Source organism: Vipera berus, assembly GCF_964194415.1.
Source record: "Vipera berus genome assembly, chromosome: 2".
NCBI classification, from domain to species: domain Eukaryota; kingdom Metazoa; phylum Chordata; class Lepidosauria; order Squamata; family Viperidae; genus Vipera; species Vipera berus.
Window position 1 is genome coordinate 130762030 of NC_138203.1, and position 12220 is coordinate 130774249.

General features: G+C 42.4%; 1 protein-coding gene across 4 annotated transcripts in view; it reads right to left on the minus strand.

The window, feature by feature from the left end:
* Positions 1–12220, minus strand: part of SPRYD3 (SPRY domain containing 3) — a 53543-nt gene that overhangs the window by 1703 nt on the left and 39620 nt on the right. For all 4 annotated transcript variants that reach the window (XM_081321370.1, XM_081321373.1, XM_081321371.1 and 1 more), the window contains exons 9-10: positions 7687–7806; positions 527–681 (exon numbers count right to left, since the gene is read on the minus strand). In XM_081321370.1, the coding sequence (XP_081177496.1) occupies positions 527–681; positions 7687–7806 (275 nt within the window). The remainder of the gene's footprint in view (positions 1–526; positions 682–7686; positions 7807–12220) is intronic.

A 12220-nucleotide genomic window follows, 5' to 3' on the forward strand; every position in this document is an offset into this window, starting at 1 on the left:
TGACCTTAAATAGTGCTCTGCGTTTTAAGGCAATCCATTAAGCGTAGTTTATGTTTGTCGGCATCTGTACGTCAAGAGAAAACATGTCCTCGCAGTAAAATACTGCTTTTTCTTTTTTTCTTTTCAATATCCCACATCAGGTCCTGCTACATATTTATGGTTGTAGCCCTGAGGGCTAGGAGGAAAAATGAAACACACAAAATACCCTGAGAAGCTGCATTCCAAGAGTAATAACAATCCCTGCATTTGAAATTAAGTCCCAGCGGTAAGCTTGAGTCCCAATTGTGATCAAGCAGTATTTGCTAACACTTTTTAATCTTGCTCATAGGATTTCCCCCCACCACCACCCCCAGCACTAAGAGAAGACAAGCAGCCCAAATGACTTGCCCTCTTCAGCCACAGTTATCCCAACCAAGCGGACGGTTTTAGCTAGGAGAAGCACTGCAGCCCCGATGGTTTAGCTTCAGCAGAAGCCCCCCCAGCCTTGTTGTACGCTTGCGTATTAACCAGTTCTTCTGGCACTTACCACAACTTTCTTGCCCTCGTGTTCCTGTTCCGCGTCTTCCCCCTCTTCTTCTTCATCCTCATCCTCATCCGCCTCCTGATGCAGATATAAGACATTCCTCACTCCCCGTGGTTTGGCTCGGATAGCCACCGTGTCACAGCTGTCATCGCTGTCACCTACAAGGGCACCCAAAATCCCATGCGACTCTTGCAGATTTTCAGATTCCCACCGTAGAAATGAAACTGTGATCCATTGACCTGTTGTTTCTGTTTGGCATCTACGGGCCTTCGCTTTCCCAGGGTCATAAGAGTCGTGCAGAATTTTTTGTTACTTCTGCCCCCCCCCAACCCCCATTTTATTTCCTTTAACGTTCCTGCCCAAGCACTCTGCTTCAGTATTAAGCGCGTAAGGCAGCGTGGCAGCAGCCGTCTTTGCTGTATCAGGGGAGGGTCGCTCCCAATTGGTTTTGTCAGTCTCCAGTACAAGCTAGTCAACAATCTGGACTGTAGGGGCAGTCTTGTAAGCAAGGTACAATCCAACCGCAGGGGGAAATATCAGCAGCTTCATGGTTCCAAAAGTAAGAAAATCGCGCCACTAGAGCTTAGGGGCAGCCTGAAGTTTTACAAAGCTGCAGTCCTATTTGTGACCACAAATCAATTTAATTCAGGTTTGTAAACTAGCTGTCTTGCCATTTGTGACGGCTAATAATTGCCCGCATATATTTTTAGAGAGACAGCAATAGTGGAAATAGTAGTATTTTAGTTCTGCATCAGCCTTTCCAAAGAGCTTAGGCCAATATACATTACAATTTAAATACCTTAAGAGAGAACAGATTCCAATCCACATGAAACTCACATTAGAGGCGTCTAAATGACTAAATATTATTAAAAGCCAGGCTGAAAGGAAGGCTTGCTTGATCATGTCTAAAGAAGGCAATTGCCCCTGGTATTTACAGGAGGGGCTTTCACAACCTTGAGAGGTAAGGATTGAGAAAAGCCAGCTCCAAATCACCACCAAAAGAATGAACGGCACCCAAACATGGACCTGCTTTTCCTCGAATTGTGCTCGCTGCTTTCCAATTCTTCTAAGATATCAAAAGTAACTTCTTCGGGGACTTCCGCTGGCGGCGCGGCGCTGAAGACAGCCTCCCCTGGCTGCCCGCGGCTCAGCTGTTTGTTTTTTCGCCCGAAACAGCGCCGATCAGCTGTTCGGGCGAAATTGAAGCCCCCTCCTCGGGAGAAGAGGAGGGGGTGAGGCCCCAGGTAGGGGTAGAGTTCTCCGAGGCCGCCTGAGCTTCGAGCTTGGGCGGCTGAAGGATCGAACTCCCCCGAAGCCTGGGTTGCTCCCAGCTGGCCGTCGTCTCTGCTCCGAACTTCCTGGAGCAGAGCCAGGCGTCTGCGAACCATCCCTGCCTGAAGAAAGGACTATGATTTAAAGGAGCAGGCAGAGCGGTACAAGAGGAAAAGGTGAAGAGGACTATTTTACTGTACTCTCTAACTTGTTGGACTTTTTAAACTTTAATTGAAAGTGCGTCATAATTGAGGATTAAAAGATGGCGGCTAAACCTCCCTCTAAAACTCTTCGGAGTGGAGGATCCTCGCCGGTGCAACAATCATCACTACAGGCATTGCACCCTCCTGAAGTGCTGACATCGAAGGATTTGCGAGATGCCTTGGATAAACATGCCCAGGTACTTTTGGAATCAATTAATCAATCAATTGCTGATAAATTTGCACAGATGGAGGAGAAATTGGAGAAATTTGAGGAAAGAATGGAAGAGAGGATGGAACAGAAGTACAGCGTGATGAAGGTAGACATTTTGACTTCAGTGCATAAAGTGGCGGAATGTGTGGAAGATTTAGATGAAAAAGTGGATGATTTGGCTCAAAGGAATGCTATACTAGAAGTAAAAGCATGGGAGAATGAAATTGAAAGAGGCAAGTTGGAAAGGGAGTTAAGCCATGCCCAATATTACCAGATGCAGTTTGCTGTCAGAATTAGAGGCTTAAAAGAGAATGTTAAAGAAGATTTAAAGCAGCTGATCTCTGAGGCTCTCGAAGGGGTATTGAACCAGCCAGCATCTGAAATAAGAGCAGCTATGGATAAAGTGTTTCGGGTGAATTCATGGATTGCCAGACAGAGAAAGTTGCCTAGAGATGTGGTGGTTTATTTTGCAAAAAGAGAAATTAGAGATCAAGTTATACAAGCTGCCTATGATGCTAAGGTTGTGATTGCTGAACAAGAAGTCTTGGTTTTAAAAGAAATTCCTCCAAGGATTTTAAGGGGAAGAAAGGACTATACATTTCTTGTGCAAGAGCTCAAGCAAAGAGATATAAGGTTCAGATGGGAGATTCCAGAGGGGCTGATGGTGATGTATGAAGGTAAAAGGTATAGGCTGATTACTGTGAAACAAGCACGTGATTTCTACAATAATGTTTTAAAAGCAACCCCATTAACGCTCCTGGAAGCTGGAAAGGGATCTGGAGAAGAAGAACAACAAGAGGAGGAAACAGAGGAAAATGGTGCTGGAGGAGATCAAGCTACAATCTCTTTGGATGATCCTAGAGAGCAAAGAGTGACGCGTGCTGCTTTAAAACGAGCAAAGAAAATAAAAGAACAAGATCAGCAAAAGTCTTCAGATTCTTCACATCGCATTCATAGCCAAGCTGTGGGAGGAGCACGGCCTAAAGTAACCAGTCCTATCAAAGCTGTGGTCCAAGAGCTTCTCGAGGATATACATGGCAACTAAATTTTTAACCTGGAATGTTAATGGACTAAACTCACCACAGAAGAGGAAGAAAGTTTTTCAATATTTAAAACAATTTAAGATAGATGTTATATGCCTGCAAGAAACGCATATTAGAGTTTTGGATCAAAAGTATTTATTGAACTCGAGGCTGGGTACGCAATTTGTTGCTTCTGCAGAGAATAAGAAAAATGGAGTGGTTGTTTATGTTAAAAGTGCCTTAACAGCGGACCTAATTGAAGCAGATAAGCATGGAAGATATGTTATGATCGAGCTGTTGTTTGAAGGTAAAAAGACGCTTTTAGTTGGATTATATGCTCCAAATCAACAACAAGCTGACTTTTTTAGTTTACTTCATACAAAGCTTACCCAGTTGGATTATAAATCCTTTATTTTTATGGGGGACTGGAATGGAGTTATGGATGTACAGTTGGATAAGGCTGGAGCCTTTAAACGCATTCCAAGTCATGCTAGACTGCCTAAATCTTTTTTTGAAATGAAGGATGACCTGGAATTGCGAGATATTTGGCGTGAGAGACATTTGCGGGAGAAGGATTATACATTTTATTCTGATAGACACCAATCTTTTTCGAGGATTGATTTTATTTTGTTGACTAATGATCTTCTTTTGAGAACTAAAAAGGTGAAAATCTGCGCAAGAATTATCTCTGATCACAGTCCAGTGTGGTTGGAGATTGATAAGGAAAGAGGAGATAGACGCTCATGGCGCGTAAATGAGAATTTGTTTAGAAATCAGAGAAATGTGGAAGAATGCAAACAGCGGATGAAGGATTTTTTTGAGATGAATATGAATAAGGGTACCTCTATGGATATGGTTTGGGATGCTAGCAAGGCCTATATGAGAGGGGTGTTGATATATATGAATAATAGACATAGACGTGCAGTGGAAACTAGAAGGAAAGAACTGGAGAATGAAATAAAGGAAAAAGAAAAGGCTTTGATTTTGAACCCAGAGGAGGTGAAGATCAAGGAGGCTATTAGACTGTTACGAGGACAATTTGATAAATTAATGGCTGATCAAGTGGCGACCAATCTGCGGTTTGCTAGGCATAATACTTTTTGCAATGCTAATAAGCCAGGCAGATGGTTGGCTTATAGACTGAGGAAAAAACAAAGGGCATCTAATATAGATAAGATTGAGCATAAAGGAAGGGTTGTGTATCAACAGAATCTTATTAAGGATGCCTTTGTGGATTTTTATTCGAAATTATATACTAAAGAGGACATTAATGCAAAAGATATTGATACGTATTTGGAGAAGGCTAGCATCCCGGTTCTTACGCAAGTACAAAAAGAGGGGATTAACCAACTGATTACAGAAGAAGAAATTTTTACAGCTATTAAGGAACTGAAGGTGGATAAAGCACCAGGCACTGATGGCTTGACTGCGGCCTATTATAAAAACTTACAATTAGAGATGATAAAACCGTTAAAGGAACTGTTCCAGACAATCCAGAGGGGGGGAAAGGTGCCCCCGTCTTGGAGAACAGCTTTTATCTCTTTGATTCCGAAGGAAGACCAGGATGCTACTTTAGTTAAAAATTACAGACCGATATCGCTTTTAAATACAGATTATAAGATATTTGCTAAGGTTTTGGCTAATAGACTGATGAGGGTTCTGCAACAGGTGATTCATGGGGACCAAACGGGGTTTATTAGTGGAAGACAAATGAAAACTAATGTGAGACATATAGTTGATGTGTTAGAGTTTTTGGAAAGGCACAACCAGATCTCTGCTGCGCTAATCTTTTTAGATGCTGAAAAGGCTTTTGATCAATTGAACTGGCAATTTTTGTTGAAAGTTTTAGACAAAATGGATTTTGGGGAAAAATTTTTACAACCGATTAGGGCATTATACCAAAAACAAACTGCCCGAATTATAGTTAACAATAGTTTGACAACAGTATGTAATATTGAGAAGGGCACAAGGCAAGGCTGTCCGCTATCGCCCTTGTTATTTATATTAACATTAGAGATATTATTGGTTAAGATTCGGAATTCGGAAAAAATTAAGGGGATACAAGTTGGAGATCAGGATTACAGATTGAGAGCATTTGCAGATGATCTGGTTGTTACAGTGACCCAGCCAGAGAACTCTGTTGTGGACCTGATGGAGATAATAACACAATATGGGAAGGTTTCTGGATTTAAAGTAAATATACAGAAAACTAAAATTTTGGCTAGAAATATGACAGTTTCGCAGAAGGCTCTCCTAGAAGGATTAACTGGATTTGAGATTGTTAAAAGGGTTAAATATTTGGGGGTGATTTTGTCGCCCTCTAATACAAAGCTATATAAAAATAATTATGAAAAGTTATGGGGGAAAATTCAAAAAGAACTGGAGAGTTGGGAAAAATTGCAATTGTCTTTGTTGGGACGGATTGCAGCAGTGAAAATGAATGTCCTGCCCAAATTTTTATTCTTATTTCAAATGATACCGATTCTTAAGAAAGACTCTAACTTGGAGGAATGGCAGCGTGGTATCAATAAATTTGTGTGGGCAGGGAAAAAGCCACGAGTTAAACTTAAGATTATGCAGGATACTCGTGAGAGAGGTGGCCTTAAAATGCCTAATTTTAAATTATATTATGAAGCTGCTGCACTAGTAGGAATAAGTGATTGGATTAATTTGACACAATCGAGGTTATTAAATCTTGAGGGCCATGATCTGTTGTTTGGCTGGCATGCATATTTGTTGTATGATAAGAAGGTAGATACTGTGTTTAGGATGCATATTTTAAGACAGGCATTGCTGAGAGTTTGGAAGAAGTATAGACATAAGTTAAGCAGCAAGATACCATTGTGGGCAATCCCAAAACACGCAATAGAAAATATACATGCTGGTTTCAAACATGATGAGACTACTTACAAGGAAATTTTAAGTTTGGAAAGGAATATTTGGTGCTTGAAATCATATAGTTTCTTGCGAGAAGAGAAGGTTGTTCAGACTTGGTTTCAATATATTCAGTTACAGGCCAGGTGGAAAGAAGACCAAAAAAATGGATTTGCAACGACTGATGAAAATTTGATAAAGCAAATTAGAAATCAAGGACCAGCACATATTAAACGGATATATCTTGCATTGATAGAGATCGATTCAGAAACAGAGCTTGTTAAGGATTGTATGATAAAATGGGCCCAAAACATTCAGGAAGTTATTACAATGGACACGTGGGAAAAGATCTGGGTGAGGAATGTAAAATTCACTCAAGCTCAAAGTTTAAGAGAGAACTTTTACAAAATGTTTTATAGATGGCATCTAGATCCTAAAAAGCTTGCAAGTATGTATCCGAATTATCAGCCTAAATGTTGGAGGTGTGGTGATGAAGAGGCAACATATTTTCACATATGGTGGACATGTAAAAAGGTCAAGGCTTTTTGGATAAAAGTCTGGTGGAATATGCAGAAGATTTTTAAACGGAGGATAAAGTTTTGTCCGCAATTTTTTTTGTTGGGAATAATTGTTGACGCTACAGTTGTGGACTCTAAGTTGATGTTGAATTTAGTTACGGCAGCAAGACTTTTGATAGGTCAATATTGGAAGAAAGAGGAACTGCCGACTATACAAGAGTGGATTTTAAAGGTTTCCGACTTGGCAGAGATGGCGAAGATTTCGGCCTATTTGAAAGATTACTCGCAAGAACATTATATTATGGAATGGAGAAAATGGATTGAGTTTATCCAGAATAAGTATAGGGTCAAGAAGTTTTATCTAGCATTTGAATAAGTCTTCTTTCGTTTTCTTTTTTCTTTTTTTATTTTGTCTTCTATATATATTTAATAATGCTAAGTTTTGTTTGATCCTATATAAGTTAGAGAGTGATGGATTTTAGAATTTATAGTTGTTAGTATATGGTTGTTTATGATTGCTTTTTTATATATATATACCTTGTATTTAGCTCTGGGAAGTCCGGGGGGGGGAGGGGGGTTAGGGGGAGGTGGGGGGGGAGGAGGGAGGGGGGGAGGGGGGGGAAGGGGGGAGGTAGGGAGGGGAGGAGGGAGGGGGAAGGGGGTTTTTTAAAGGAAAACTGTATTTTTAAAACTTTTCAATTAAAAAAAAAAAAAAAAGTAACTTCTTCGGGATTGTACCTGGATGAGAAGATCTTCTCTACAGTCCAACTGACACTCTTATCTGAGGGTGTCCCGCCTGATACAATTACACGGGACTGCCAATCCCAAGCCACCAGTCTATCTGCGCACCCCTTTTCATAATCATGGGGTCAGCAATACCTCCTTCCAATGAAACAGATTCAGCAGAGAGGCAGCAAGCTGCTAACCCCATTATAACATGGTCTACAGAAAATGGCCGTCTAATTCTATTCTACAACATGCAATCTGCCACTCTAGAAACACCTGCTATATTGTTGTTATTTCTTAATTCCTTTAACTAGCACAGTATCCTCCAGATACTCACCCTCACTATCAAGGATGTAGTCACGTGGAAACATGATTCCACAACCCATAATATCTCCTTTATAGCAACGGGGGCCAAAGGGGTCTCCCACTCCACTTCCATGGAAGATTTTGCCATCATCTGTTAAAAAAAAAAAAAAGAGAGAGAGAGAGAGAGAGAGAGAGGGGAGAGAGAGAGAGAGAGAGAGAGAGAGAGAGAGAGGGGGGGGAACAACCATCAGCGCATGAAGTTTCTGGATCTCCAGTTTGCCTTCAAATAATACCGGCAAAATAAAAGAAGCTGCTAGAAATGTTAGGAGTTCCAAGCCCAGTTGAAGAAATATCAGGCTAAGTTAACCAAGCACCACCTCAGTCATCACGCAGGGATAGAAAGGATTACTGAGAATTTGGCACAGGACAAATTCTGTGCTATTTGGTGAAATTAGGGATTTTAGGAATTGCCCAATCCCTTTTACTCGACATTCAGAAACTGGCCCAGGAACGGCTCTATTTTTCTAGGTCTGGGGATTCCAAAGCCATAAAGAAACAGGACAGTACAAACACCAAAAACGCACCATTTAAGAGATGTAAATTGAGCCTTGGTGGAGCAGTGGGCTAATGCCTCCTTAAGTAACACCAGCTGCCTGCAACTAGTGCAGGTTCGCGTCCCACCAGGCTCAAGGTTGACTCAGCCTTCCATCCTTCCGAGGTAGGTAAAATGAGGACCCAGAATGTTGGGGACAATTAAGCTGACTTTGTAATAATGCCGCTTGGGGGTGTGTGTGAAAGCCCTAATAAGCAGGCATATACATAGAATGAAGGCTACTGCTAAGCTTGTAAGCCGCCCTGAGTCTTCGGAGAAGGGCAGGATATAAATGGAATTAAAATAAAAAATAAATAAATAAATAAATAAAATTTTTTTCTCCAACTAAGCAATTGGGGGCTTATTGGAAGAGGCGCAACAGAGCATTGTTCTACCTCTTCTTTTCATCTGACAGGAAATCCTTGGAGCTAGGCTCAAAGCCACTGAAGCTAAATTTGAATTTAAAGGCAAGCCACGAGCAGTAGGGAATGTTGTGTAGGTGAACGCTTGGGACATCTGTACTGGCAAGTAGACAGACTGCATAAAGATGTTCCTCACCCAACCTGGCTGCTAGTGAAGAGATGCCTTTCCATCTTCAACAAATAGAAATGAAACTGGCCGAAGGCAGCCGTAGGGAGGAAGATCATTCTAATTTCCCTTGCCAACCCCGCCCCTGTACAATTAATCATTTTTGCAAGCAAGGACTGTTTTAAGGGTTTATTTGCAAATATGATCACTCCTGGATTACCAGGTCTTCAGTCGGTCATTCTTGACTATGCTCACACCACAGAAAGTTCCTAACATGAACAGAATTTCTCAATTCAGTTACCACCATTATACATTCATTTCCCCAATTCACTACCCTCCAGATGTCTAGGAGTACAATTCTCAGACTGCATACTGAAGGGCGAACGCCACATATCTGAAGGAGAGTAAGTTAGGGGGAAGTACCTAATACTCCAGAGCAGTGATGGCGAACCTTTTAGAGACCAAGTGCCCAAACTCCAACCCAAAACCCACTTGTGTACTGTCAGGTGCCGGGTGGGTGTGGCCAATTGGATGGGTATGGCCCATTGGGTGGGCGTGGCTGCAGTGGTAACGGCAGACTGGGTGGGACTAAAAAGCTCAATCAATCAATTCCAACTTTGCGAGATCTTTTTTTCCCCCGAGAAGTTGAAATTGATTGATTGATTGAACCTTTTTTGTTTTTGCACACGGTGGCAGAGGCCTAAAGCGAAAAGGTTTTATAAAACCCAGCTGAAGGCCTAGGACTGGGGCGACGGCCCGTGTGCCCACAAAGAGGGCTCTGCGTGCCACCTGTGCCACCACGGCCCCAGAGGAAAGCTGTCAAAAATAGAAGACAATTGGTGCTGGAACACCATAATAAACTCTTGCTTTATGAACAGCTCTGATTTCAAGCAGGCCTCCTTTGGCAAGACGCCTATCCAGCATTCAAAGTTGACAAAGTTTCCTGTAGTGCCTATTTACAGTATGGTCCCTCCAGGGCTAAACAAATTGCTCCAGCCAATCAGGCGCTCTGCTGGGATGGGCCAACAAGAGGGGGGGGGGAAACCATACGCATTGTGCCACCCATGATCAAAGCCAGACAACTCTGAAACCCAAGAGGCAAAGGAGAACAAAAGGAGAAAGGAAGGGAGAGGTGGAGCAGAGACCACTTGAAAGGCCTCGGTGCTTTTATTCTCCCCGACTTCAGCTATGCAGCGGATGCGGGTGCCCAGAACACAAGGCATGGGGCCAAGACCCTTTGTCTTCATGAAAGAGGGAGGTGTGCTTGGCAAATGGGCAGTAAATATTTTCCCCTGCTGCCAAGGAAACTTTGAGACTAATCTTGTGCAAACATTCCAGAGCGTGTCTCAAATAATGGAAGGCTGGCCAGCAAGAGCGCCTTTTAGGGAATCCCCCTCGGCTCAGTAAACGTAAGAAGGAAGATCAAGAGGACAGCAGCCGATGAGAGAAAAACAGCCCTGTGGTTGGGAAAGGGCAAAGGAGACCAGACCTAGCAGGTTATGGGCGACGGAAGGCTAATGCACTACTTTTTTTTCTGCAGCTGTGCCTTCCCTTTCTTTCAAGCAGAGTTGTGCCAAAGTGGCCTGTTGGGAGCGATCCTGCTTAGAATGTCCCATTTTCTCAGAGGGGCTGACCCACAAGTTCTGGAGTGTGATTTTATACATCTCTGGAAGTGGGCTACTTAGAACCAAAGTAATTCTTGGTGTCCTGGCTCCAAAAAGTGGGGGAGAACGAGCATCCTGAAGCCAAAGGGTTCCAACCTAAACAGTGTCGGACATTCCTAAATCCTCCATAAATCCTCCCTGGGCAAAGCCATTCCATGTCTTCCTCTAAAAGGGAGATCAAAAGTTGGCCCATGCTTTGGAAAGTAAGCAAGCTTCATGGAAAGGCTAAAATGATTTTCCTTGGCTACAATTAAATCAAGGGCAGTTATTCTCAGCGTGTTTAATTTTTTTTCCCCCTCTGTCACATTAAAAATTATAATTTGGTGGTAACTTTTGCAAGACTTTCAGAAGCTGGAGGTTGACCTTGGGGCCTCATGGTGCTCCCGTTCCAGAATTAAGAAAAACAGTTCACTCAGGAATGTACTTCTACATAGATCTAAGTGAACTATTTTTACCCTATTAGAAGAGGACACAGGTTAGCCACAAACTGCTGTTTTCTGGGGCCGGCTTCAATTCTTTTTGCTCTCACTGTGAAGTTCTTAAGAAGGAGGGGAGCCTTTTTTGCATCTTGGGAGAAAGGAACCTTTCATTGTCGTTGTGTGAGGCAGCTAAGATGGCTGCCTAGAATGAGTGAGTGGCTCTGAAATCTTCATCTTTTTTCATTATTTCTAGAAGAGCTGGAGGGCAGAAAGGCCCTCTGTTTTAAATGTCCCTCAGGATACAGCTACCTCATCAATTGTCTGTACGATGTGTCCTTTGCATCCAAAAGTTGAAAAACTATTGATTATACCAGTAGCCCTCGATTTACGACAACGACTGAGCCCAAAAGCTCCATTGCTAAGCAAGGCAGATGTTAAGTAAGTTTTGCCCCATTTTACGGCCCATTTTGCCACAGTTGATAAGCGAACCACTGCAGTCATTAAGGGAATCATGCAGTCATTAAGGGAATCTGGCTTCCTCCATTGACTTTGCTTGTCACAAGCTGGCTGGGAAGGTTATAAATGGCGATCACATGACCCCACTGTCATAAATACATGCCTGTTGCCATAGGCAGCCAAATTTTGATCACATGACCGTTGGGATGCTGTAATGGCCTTAAGTGTGTGTGTGTGTGGGGGGGGAAAGGTCAGCTTTTTCCAATGCTGCTGTAACTTCAAATGAATGGTTGTTAAGTTGAGGACTACCTGTACAGAAAACATCAGCAAGCCCACCCTCAACAGAATGCAACAGCAAGAAGATCGGAGATATTTTCTAACTTTTATGGGGCGAAAACAAAAACAAACAAACAGCCATACCCAGATCCAGATGAGGCAACTGACTATAAGCTGATATCTAAAGAACAGACTTTTAGTAACAGATCCCAACATGTAAAACGAGATTTGCTAGGTATATGGACAGCTGGCCAAAACACTCCATGCTAATCTGTTTTGGCTTCTTTCTAACAATGACTTTTGGCATTATTGGTAAGTAGAACTGCATATAGGAACAGTTGGATCTTGTTCTTATAAGCATCCCAACATATGCTGAATTATGAGGTTTTGAATTTCACTGTTAGTTTCTGATCCTTAAGCCTGAAAACATAACCACAGGATCTGTTGAGATCCCAGCAGCCAAGAAGGAAAGCATGAATCACTGATAAGCAGCTGAAGATTTAACTTCCCCCACAGTTATTCTATTCTTTCCCAGATTATCTGATCCAGGCATGTCAAACTCACGACGTCACGTGACGTCGCGCAACGTATCGTGACTTTTTCCCCATTGCCGGCAATGGGGTGGGCGCG